The sequence below is a fragment of the Ostrea edulis genome, chromosome 5, assembly GCF_947568905.1.
Source record: "Ostrea edulis chromosome 5, xbOstEdul1.1, whole genome shotgun sequence".
NCBI lineage: Eukaryota > Metazoa > Mollusca > Bivalvia > Ostreida > Ostreidae > Ostrea > Ostrea edulis.
Genome location: NC_079168.1, coordinates 64268857 through 64280956, shown reverse-complemented (window position 1 = coordinate 64280956; position 12100 = coordinate 64268857). Strand labels below are relative to the sequence as shown.

At 35.2% G+C, this 12100-nt stretch overlaps 1 protein-coding gene and 1 long non-coding RNA gene across 2 annotated transcripts in view; one reads left to right on the top strand and one right to left on the bottom strand.

Moving 5' to 3' along the window:
* Positions 1–12100, top strand: part of LOC125649465 (inactive tyrosine-protein kinase 7-like) — a 54935-nt gene that overhangs the window by 19629 nt on the left and 23206 nt on the right. Inside the window, exon 3 of the mRNA XM_048877013.2 lies at positions 6077–6212. Coding sequence (XP_048732970.1) covers positions 6077–6212 — 136 coding nt within the window. The remainder of the gene's footprint in view (positions 1–6076; positions 6213–12100) is intronic.
* LOC130054668 (uncharacterized) lies at positions 6860–12096 on the bottom strand. Its single transcript, XR_008802989.1, has 2 exons — positions 8653–12096; positions 6860–7228 (listed from the first exon to the last, which is right to left on the bottom strand). It is a non-coding gene; the product is annotated as an uncharacterized LOC130054668 (long non-coding RNA).

The window sequence follows — 12100 nt, the reverse complement described above, 5'->3', positions numbered from 1 at the left end:
TTTTTCTTTTTTTTTTTATTATGCATGCGATATAACTACTCACACAGAAAGAAGGGTTTCAATGCATACATTGTCTGAAAATATTGATGAAAATGTGTGCTTTTGTGCACAAAATCATTATTTAAAAGTAATGTTACATCTTTGAGTGTTTTTTTTTTTCATAGTGACAAATGATTTATTTACTCAGTGTCAATCAATTGGACCTCAGATGACCCTTAGAGATGTCTATTAATAATCCAGCTCACTTTTTAGTGTTCAGATAATATTGTGACAGCAAACTGTTCGATTCATTAATGCTTGCCCTGCATCTAATCATTCTGTTTTCGGTATAGAGCTTTAGAATTGAATTCTTTCCTCGTAGTTAAATAATGTTGTGATATAGAATATCCACTCTCAGGAATATCCGTATCAACCAATGTAAATCAGTTACTTATCGTATTAAACTAAGAAAATTTGCCCTATCTTCTATCATAAGGTGTGACATATATTGTTATGTTGATAGGTTAGTGAGTCCTGTGGTCCTCCTAAAGAAAAATAAATCATATTTTGTTGTGTGTTTTTTTGTTGTTGAGAATCTGACAAAAATTGTGTAAGATTCTGTTAAACATCTAAGTATGTTGTAGTTGACAAAAATTGTGTAAGATTCTATTAAACATCTAAGTATGTCGTAGTTGACATTAATTCTGCATTTCATAATGCCTGTCTTTATGATTAAATCGGCTTCCATTTTTCTCCTTGAAATCTGTTATGGGTGTTCTTCACATCACAATTTGTCCTACTTTTCATTGGATTTTTTCCCCAGCATTATCATGAGACAATGATGTTCCATTAAAAGCTAGTATATTTCTGATCTAGTCCCCATAAGTACTTGACGGGGAAACCAGTTTTCAGACATAAGCTTCAAGATGATTATCCCTGCTCTGTCGTATATGTCAATCCTGCCTCATTAGAGGAAATTAGCATTACCATCTGTATTTGTTTTGCTTAAATCCTATTATGATTTAAGTACACCATTCTTTATTGAAAAGTGTCCTTGTGTTGGTTGACTTCAGCTGGAGGGAAAGAAAGTCAAGTTTTTATTACCAAATTTGAATGTTGAAATAAGGCAGTCGTTTAAATTGGCTCTGTAAGGTAAATATTTTGGTTGGAAATAAATAAACACCAAATGGTTTTCAAGAAAATTCTTGCTATTTACTTGAAACCAGACACCTCTAGTTGACAGAATGGTTGTTTTTGTGTGAACAGGGCCAACTGTATTCTATGCTGGTCCACTGAGCTGTTTGTGTTCTTGACATGATGGATGGAGAACATTTTTGGGTGGATCGCGGTGGACATCCGGACATTGTTCTCCGTCCTTTGTCTTCTACTTTGTAGTGATAAGCTAATGTACAAACCCTATCATTACACCCATTTTCATCTTGAATGGGAAATGGTTTTGTCAAAAAACCTTATCTGAAGGAAGAAAATAGTTGCCTCTGGCTGCAGAAGAAATGTTGACAGATAAGTTCAATGTGTCTGCCAGTACACCATTTAGCCATTAATGAAAACTTCACTATCTGAAATCTGTCACAGGTTGTTTCTGTTACTGTATCTAGACAGAAACAAATTGAATAGCATCAGAAACTAGTAAAAATGTTGCTTCAGTTTTTGCAAGAATTGGTTGACTGCATTTGATTTTAAACCTGAGCACCTCCACATGGTTTTTTTTAATCATTGCATGTAAATGTACATTCTACTAAGGTTATTTTCATTGATGCTTCAAAATATCGTTGAACAGCGCCATTGATTGCATTTTTTTTTTTTTTTGTAAAATTGTGCGCTTTTATAAATTTTAATGATAATAACAGAATTTGGATTAGAGTTTCAATTCTTTTATAGAAATTGCATTGGAGAATTAGCAATTCATATGTTTAGTTTAATGCTAAACCTAAATTTACATACGTTAACATAATGTAAGGGTGATCAAACTTTGAATGTATTTCCCATGTATCCTTGGCAATACTCATTGGGCAGATACAGAGGGTTTGTCTGTAGCTGAGTAAACATGCCATTCTAGAGGTCAAGTGATTTGACTTCTATCTGTGAGGCTAGCACCTGCCAGAAACAAAACAAAGCAAAGCTGCCTCTGTTTGGGATTTGCCAAGATAATGGTGGGAAGGTTGTGCTGTGGACACTGCAGTCCTGGAGTTGTCATGGCACCAAAACCTGACATAGGGCAACTTTCTGAACCAGACATGTCATATTGTTAAGAAACATAAAGGTGGAAGCCCCCATCTGTTTATCTGTTGCTCCGCAGGAAGATTAAAGACAGAATCTTACCCAAGAGGAGAAATATTTAGTTTATGACACCTCATCTTGTTTCATTAATCTTCTCTACACATGCATTAGCAAATGTAAATTTCTGTTGCACCATAATTCATAATTGTGAAACAAGGTATGTATATAATGACTGTTGTAATTAATGCAAATGAGATTTTCCTGCTCATTAAAAAACTTTAAAAAGTGGTGTCAGAATTCTCGCATAAGATCCTCTATCAGGGACACTTAACGATGACCTATAATGGGCTGCGTTGTCAACGGTAATTTAAGGTTGTGTATGTAGGTAACATGAAGTGGAAAGCTGTGGGCCATTAGCGTGGCAGGGGACAAAATTATGACAGGTGATGGGGCATTCATAAATTCAAAAGTCTCTAAAATGTTACATTGAATATTAAAAGTAAAAAAGACTAAACGTCTACAAGCGTGTCACCATGGTCTGTGTTGGGAGAGGCAACCCCATTAAATACAAGATACTGGACAAAGCTTGTATTAAATTTATGAGACAGACATAACGTTTCATTCATATTCTGAGTTTGTTTGCAAATTACTCTTTTTCTGAATTAGATTCCAGATTTATTTTTATGTTTTATTATTTCAAACAATGCTCTGGTGGGTTTTGTCTGAGAAATTGATAGAAAGGTTACCAATGGCCATTGGTGATACTTCTGAGTGATTTAGAGCTCAGCATTATTAGACTACGGAAGTATAATCTTTCATAATACATTTTTATGATGATTATTGTTTTTGTGCTTGTCTGAAAAGTAAATTTATTAGTTATGCTTATCTGCTAGGGATATGTGAACCATCTGATAATTACCATATTTTGCAAGCTCCATGGAGATTTTAATTTCCTTTGGTGTAAGAATAGAAACTTGCCAGCGGAAACATAGGGGACATCTTTGAGACCCAATATCCTTTCTACAGCCAATTTTCTACAGAATGTTCTATCCTGATTTCTGATGTATGTAAGTTCTATGGGTAATTTAACTTTAACCCAGAAAGATCTAAGCATCCTCAATGCATCTTCTGACAAGGCAAATGTTTCTATGTGGATTAAACATTCTTATCCCCTTCCCTTGCATTTCTTGCTTGTCTACATAGAATGGATAGGGGGATTAAGCGATGGTGTAGTTGACTGGCCTGTTGACAGTCTTGTTTTACTTGGAGGCATTGGTCTGTGAGAATCCTCCACATCTAAATAAGTGTACTTGTGTCCCTGTCACATAAAACAAACACATATCTCCATTGCTAAATAGTTTTCTAGGTGTCCAATTGCCTGGTCTTCCTCGCAGTTGTAGAATTTCCGTGGTTTGGTAATAGTTGCTAAGAGTATGTTTACAATTGGAAACTCCTTTGTCGTGAGGTTTATGCCAAATTTGCACTGCAATCGTTTATTCTTGCACCTGGAGGTTTGCTGAGTGCTATCAAAAATGTTAATGGAAGTCGAGAAAAACTTGTCTAGTGAAAAACACAGCAACAACCCTGTGCATGAAACATTTCTTTGACTTTTTGATGTAAAGCTTTAGCACGGAGGTCCAAGTAGTTGTCAAGTGTTGAATGAAATATTTAAATAACTCTTGATTATGAACTATGCAGTGAATATGAAAGGTGATGTTTGACAAAAAACAAATAATTTATTTAAGATGAGGTTCAAGCTCACAGAAAAATGTGAAGGGTTTTGTATATAGGGTGTTAATGGTCCTTATTTGTCCACCCTTGGTGCATAATGTCCCTGGAAAGAATGAGGATGGAAATTTGTAATATATACATATATCCATCACATCTAATATTAGGAAATATATTTAAATTATCTAGGAATATCTGATGAAGTGGGTATGTAATTGGTTAGCCTGTGTAAAAGCCACTGGCTTGGTTCAAAGGACCAGCTGTCAACTTTCCACTTCTATCAACTCGGGGGTTGGTGGTCCTGATCTTTAGCTGATTGGGTCTGTGTGAGTTGAAAGGGGCATATGATCAACTCAGATTGAGAAATTCTTTCATTTAGAGGTTGTGCCTAGCACCACATCTTACAGAGAACAATGATGTTAGACTTGTTGTTTGGCTCTCTTTGCTATAGTACAACTGCCCCTCCTTTTTTTAAAAGGCTGGTAGTACATGGAATGCCTAAGGCATTTCCTGGCTTGTCACAGTAAAATCGGCTGCAATCGCTGATGGAGAAGTAATATCTTATGATGGATGGGACAGTTTGAGTTTTCTGAGCAGCTTCTTTAAGAAATCCCCAATTACAACATTCCTGTGTACTTCTGGTCTGACTGCAGGCATCCATGCTCACCTGTTGTTGGGTTCAACAACCTCTAATTAGCAAATCCAATATGAAAATAATAGATGATGCACTTAATCCTATATGAAATGCTGTTTTTCTTGGAGCTTTTTGAGTACATTGCATTTTCTGACAATATGGCTTACTTTTTCTAACCATAATACTTGAACTTTTAGGGCATTCTAAGGATGGTGATATTTTCGAGTCTCTTTAAAATGAAAACAAGAAGAAAACTTTAACCCAATATTTTGAGAGGCAGGTAGCTAGTAAACATTACATTGAGAATGTTTGATTTAGAGAACTTGTTCATGTCAATTTGGCTGCTGCATTGAAGGAAGCAAGTATTTCTGACGCTGATTGCTAGTGATAAAAGGAAGTCAATAACAGTATTTTGTGACATCGGGCAAATTAATGCCATTGAAGATCAGATATTTGCAGTGTTACATGTTTTGTGTTGTTCTCCATGCTAATGCAATTAATATCAGTCTACAGAATATTGCAAATTGAAAGGCTGTTTTTACCTCTATAACTGCTCCTACTACTGTAAACACTATTCTAGAATCAGCCCTGCCCCCAAAGGTCATTAGATTATTGGATGAATATAGGGAAATATGCCCGCCTAAGATCGTTGAGCGTTAAAAGCAGACTGAGCTTATGAGGTCTTCTTCTGCTTAATGACTGAGGATGGGTATATTTTCCAATGTTCAGTCAATAACATTTTATTACGTATTTTTCAAATTCACTGCACTTTAAATTCTAGAAGCACACATTTTTGTTTATGTTTATTATTTGTAGACAGATATGATGACAATTCACAATCATCAGGATATGTAAGCACATTTGACGTCACAGTTGAGTTAAAGTAGTCCCGGGGGATTTACAGTGTGAGGTTTTATGACTCATTATGTAAGCCCAGGTACTCTCTTAAGAAATCTATAGGAAAATATATCAAAATATATGTAATAAGAAGATATGCTACACCCGTAAAATAGCTTTTTTCCTCAGGTTGGATGTGATAAATCAGTAAATACCGGTGAATATTTGGTATTTAAGAAAGCTGTGCTTGTCTACTCTGATGTACATGTGGATGTTTAAATAATCACCCCCTTTTTACATCACTGCCCCCTTTTTGAGTTTTGACACGCCCATTGGGGCTTTGAGCCACTATAGGTATAATTCGATCCCCATGTTACAGTTGTAATTACTGTATGTTTCGGATGTTTTTGCTTTTGATAGCTTTACCAATTGTAATGAGAGGCATTTCCTCATGAATACGCTGCAGTTGTGAACAATGTGTATGAATCTCGATAAATATAGTAATTAAGTCTATTTCAATGGCTGTGAATTCCAACAGAAATGAAAGTAGAAAGTAAATATGAAAGACATCTTAATAAATGAAATACATGTAATGGCATTGGTATATTGCTTTGAATGATATTAAAATTTTGTTTTTATAATTTGTAATTTTTCTTTTAGGGATCGACAAAACAGCCACAGTTGAACTGAAGCGACCCAAACCCGAGGAGTTAGTGTTGAATTCTGAGGTTCTACTGAAGTGTCAGATCTCTGGGAATCCAGACCTGTTGTTTGACTGGTACCACAACACATTCAGGTTAGACTTCAATCTCCATGCAGAGTTGTCATTCGTTACTCTCTCATACATGAATGTATGAGCCAATGGTAGAGAATGGTTAGACTTGGCGACCACTAAGCTGGTACCACAATACAACCACTAGAATGTAGGAAAATTCAAAAAGTTATCGGGGGAGGGGGGGGGGGGGGGGGCAAGGAAGAAAGTGATGTTTGCTGATAGAAAGCATGTCAGCAGATACATGAAAATTCAAGATTTTTTTTTTAATTGCAAACTGATATTATTCAATTATAATTTTGACCCAAGGGATATTTAATAACTAAAGAGCAAGGAAATATCTGAATCAGTATTTCATGCACTGTAGTGTAATTATTTAGATAAAAATGCCACATTCTGTGACAATGATGCTACATGTCTTCATTTTCATGCGGAGTGATATTATGATGATCAAGATAGTGTCTGGTACTGTCTACATAATTTCTCAACTGTCAAAGATCTCAAAACAGATATTCATTATCTCCCCTGTTTTTTAGATGGTAATTTAAAATGCATGCAATACCTTCATTTTCAAAAATCAGGTATGATATAAAATCAAACCACATGTGGATTAAATCACTTGGTTTATAGGATGTGTAATGCAGACTGTCAATGACGTCAATAGATTTCACTTTGATTTTTCAAATTTTTAATATTAACACTGCTGTGACCTTATCAGATGTTTATAAGGCTTGATTACTCATTCTATAAACAAATAAAGGAAACAAATGGCTTAGAACAGTTTGAAATACAGCATAAACGGAATTCTTGGACATTCTGGAAGCATAATTCTATCAAACAGAAAGTGTTGATTGGCAAAAGTTTTGTCTAGATTAGGATTCATTCCACCCGCCGTGCATGTGCTCTGACCTGAAGTGGATCCACCCATCGTGCAATGTGCTCTGACCTGAAGTGGATCCACCCACCTTGCAAGTCCACTGTTGTAAAGTGGATCCCTGGTCTGCCAATAAACTGCTAAACACATCTGTACTAAAGTTGAGCTTTAAAATCAATTTTGCATTGAAATTAGAATGAAAATGAAATTTATTTTTTTTTAAATCATTTCTGTAATATTTGCTAGAACACAGTAGTAGTAGCTGGTGTTCCTGAGGACCAGACAGGGATAATTCCTCACCAGAAGTTCAAGTGCAGTGCCCTCAAAGCCCCCAACAAAAATGCAATTAGGGGCAAATAGTTTTTCTTGGTGTTACTACAGTTTATTTTCAAAATATTAATCTCTGCAGTGGGATGTTATTGTAGAGCAGTGGGTTGTTTGTAAAATGATGTTTTAACACTTCCACGTCCTGAGATTATCCCAGCTGTTCTGATGCATGTTGTGGCAGCTAGAGGTCCACTGCAGCGTGCTAAAGTACTGACAAGCTGCTGAAATCACCTTCATGTTGTATTTTCATGTAAGGAGGGGTCACAGGTTTATGTGATTACTGTAAGCTAAATTAAAATCTACTTGTGAAATTTATAAAATGTTCAGAATTGGATTTTTAAATGTGGAAATTTAAATACGTGTATATGGCACTTACAGAAGCTTTCTTAATATAAACTTATTTTGAAAAAAGGAATGGATTAATTAAAATGAAATTCATCTTCTTTTTTGAAATTTTTCAGTATGATTTTCCTGTGATTTATTGAACATGGTTTAATTTTTCAATTTTCACATCTCCTTATATGATTCTGTTGTCTATTTTTATAGCCCAAGCAAGTCATCTTCATTACAACAAGTGCATAGGAGGTTTTCATTGTTAATTAAAGCCCTAGTTTCTGTCATTCACTATTTGTTGATAGGACTCTGATGCAGTGTATATAGTAAATGAATGATGTAAAAACAAAAGAGCTTAATCAAAAACCTCTAAACATGACATCAAATCCAAGTGCTTGATGAAGAGAGTCGGCGCTTCAAAACCATCAGAACTTCTAGTGTACATACAAATTCATACCTACAGTCTGTGCCAGTTTCTTGTAAGAATTGTGCAATTACACAAATTACCCAGCCTCTGAAAATGTCAAATGCTATCATTCAGCAAATCAACAGCAAAAAAAAACAAAACACCAGAGCATTTGCTGTTACTTGACGATCATGCCGTTTTAAACTTGTTAACCTTTTGACGTTTATTTTTACAAGGTTGTCTACGTCATCTCTATTTTCACGAGAGCTTTTCTTTGGCAAATTATTTGTTGATTTAGAAATACTGAACTAAGCTCTGACATATACCAAACAGTCTCTTCTCTATTGAGGATGGTTTCCTTGTGGGCATCAGGGGGGAGGAGTGACTTAGAGAGTAAGGCATCGTTTGAAGATCTAGTCCTCCAACTTTCTAAATATCATTGCTATATTCAAAGATAGATTCTAATGAAGCATGCCTATCAAACGTTTAAACCTCCCTGTTGAAAATATGAATAAGGCAAGAACCTGCATGAGACGAGGCAATGATCCATCCATAATGCTTATACAGTCGTCATGTCTAACACATCAAAGTAAAGTGATCCCGTTAGATTCCACCATGATGGTGTCAATCACTGCACATCAGTTCTACCTTAAGATAAATTTTCAACATCTGTATTTCCAATTTTCATTTTAACTTAAACTAACAGTGCTGTATGGCTGTTCTGCTTGGGCTATCTAAAGGGTAAACATCGCTCAAGGAAAGTAATGAAAATTCTGCATCACTTCCATTGGAAAATCAGCAAAGGTCCTGATGCAGACGAATCAAACAATTTATCAGAATTATTTTGGGGTCAATGGGTGAAATGGCTTAAGGATTGGAATGTTAAGCCATTTTTCCATGCCAATAGATAACAAAATTTAGTTATTGAAAAGTGCCTATGACTTGATTATCATTCATATTTTGAACTATTGGTTCTTTGAATTATCCAGTGGCAGTTGGTATCTAATAAGATAGTTTTAAGGCTCTATAATTGTAAAGGATCTATAGGATTAAAATGCAATAGAATTCTGTTTGCTAAGCTGTTAAAATGTCTAAAAATTACAACAACAAAAAAACCCATTCATCTGATGTTAATTCATCGTACCGATTTCTGAGATATCTGAATACAGTTTGAGATATCTATGATAAAGATTTTCCGTTAGTGCTATTAAACAGGTGATGGGAACCTTTCCATGTGGGGGACTGCATGATTACATTACATTGCTAAGAAAAATAAATTCATTACTCAGACATGAAATTAGTGGCCCCTCCTATACTAGTTTCTAATGGACATAAAAACTGTGAAATAATTCAAACAGGGCTGGGGAAGGCCGACCTGACTTCGCTTTGGGGAGTCTTCATAGTTTGTTTTTCTTGTTCAACCTCCAGAAATGTTCTCTGCGGCATCAGGCAGGTGATCTTCAAAAAGTTGAATTCCTGCAATTTCAGACACTATTAACGATGGCCACCCTTGGAAATCAAAGATATGTATCCATGATATTAAAGACACAGATTTATAGTTACATGTACTGAATTTATACTGATGCCAAAGAGAGATTGCCTTTCATTGTGATTTTAGTTGCCTATGTACTTTTTCTCCTGAGTTTTCCTGCTGATACGGATAGGAATGGTATCAAGCAAATTAATAGGATTGAATTGTTAGAATAATTGAAGTTTGGTGATTGACACCATTACAGCCTATGTGTTTCTAGAATATTATTTCAGCATTTCCTCTTTTTCTGGTTGCCTCTGGTCTGTGTATTTGACGGCTTTAGTTCTAGCGCAGTAGATTTGTTTAATTCTCATTTTCCTACCTTTTGTTTTCTCATCTGTATTGCTGACTTCTTCTACTCGAAATGCAATAAAACATCTGCATTTCCCCTCCTTTATTGTGCACAATAGAGAAAACATGCCTTTATTCATATACAAGACAACAAAACCGTTTCTTTGGATGTTTACACTACAACATAGACACTTTAGAATACTTTAACACATGTAGTGAATGCCTATCAACTGCTGGATGTAGAAAGACTATAGTTTGGGCAGCTCATTGAAAGATTGCTTTTTGCATAGCAGAAGAACTTTTAGTCATCAGTCAGCACTCTTTTCAAAGACTATTCCCTAGGATATCACAGTACTGAGTGTCAGCAAAACAAGAGGAAAGAATTTAGCATATCAAAGGGAGAATTTCTTGATATAGATCGGAAGGACTACTGTGTACCCTGAGCAGGGATATCGTAAATTAAAGTTCAAGGATCCACTCGGAATTCAAAACAAGAAAAAAAGAAGTCAATTTTTATTTCAGTAGTACATTACTTTGGGAAGAAAAGCTAGAAGCAAACATCTAAAAAGAATTGAAAAAGTGTTCAGTGGAGTTTTATTGCAGACAATGCGTGCTTCCCTCATTAAGGTCTGCTGTAAGAAATTCTGGTAGGCAGACTCAGTCAAAGAGCATGTGAACAGTTTACAGGGGGACCACCTTCTGTAGATTACAATAACAAGACTGATGCAACACAGGCATCTAATTGCCGTTTAATAATGTCAAATTCCAATAGGCCACTGGGCTTTATGAAACTGTGCAATTTGTCAGCCATGGAGTAAAAAGTGCAACAGTTGCAGAAACATTTATCGATAATTGTCTCTGGGAGAAATATATATATATATAATATTAGAGAAAAAAATTCATATCTGTGGATTATAAAGTATAGATTATTCAGATGATGCGATACTGTTAGAAAGACAGACTAGCAACAGACAATACGATGAAAAATAATAGGTGATAGGGGGACATGATGGTGAAGGAATTTCCTTTCAGCTGCAGAAGCCTGCTCAGAAAACACACAGATGTCACTTTTTGGCACCTGATCCCAGTTTTTGAATTATTTTGATAATGCTTTGGAGAAATGAATTGACTTCTTGCTTTGAATCAGCAGAAAGATATTTTGTCTTGCTCAAGTTGAATTGTTTCTGAGCAGCAACAGTATTTCTGAAGTATACAGGAACACAATGTCAAAATAATGAGATAAGCACCAAATATTTGTGTTAAAATGTGTCTTGTATAATATGTTTTCGGAATCGCAGGGTACTGAACCTACACAGGTAGCTACTGTAAACACCTAGCTTGCTCACACTGAACAATTTTGCCAATGGGCAATTTTACACATTTTGATAAATCATACAAAAGATTGGAAATACCTTTAATCAATGAAAAAGCATGTAAAGACAATTGTTGCACAAAAGAGTTTTAAATTTATGTGAAATTTTCTTACATTATTAATTAAAATCATGTTTTAAGAATTATTGTTCCTTCTAGAGGGATGGAGATGTTTTTAAGAAAAATGCTAAGAGTAAATACAGGAGGTATTGTGTAACTAACCAGCTAGCAAACTTTCTCCCATGATTTATCTCAAAATTCAAAAATCTACAAACTTTAACAAATGGTACTGAAAGTCCCTTAAAATGTCATCGACAGTGAATTAATATGTTTAGTTTGAGGTGCAAAAAATTACAATGTGTGTTATGCACAGCAGTTAGAATGCAGATGTTGACAAAGCAAGGATACAGAGAATTGGTCTTGTTATGTGTAAATGATGAGGTTGTCTAGTGAAAATGACACTGCAGTAAATAATGGCACTAGCAGCAATAGATAGGAAATCAGGTGAGGTCTGCTCAAGTTTGAAAAATGAAGTGTGTTTTGCAAAAATGTTGCACAAATGTTGGTGTGAAAAATGATCTCCAACAAAAAGAAATGGTGTTCCTGAAGACTGTTAAGTGTTAAAGAGTTACATCTGTACTTTTTCTCTACTAAACGGTAGAGAAGTCATTTTTCTTCACGATATTTAAGGCAAAAATTTTAGCAATGAAATATGTCATAGTTAATGGACGTCGGGGATTTTTGACATTAATATAATAATACATGGCATTGTTCATTAT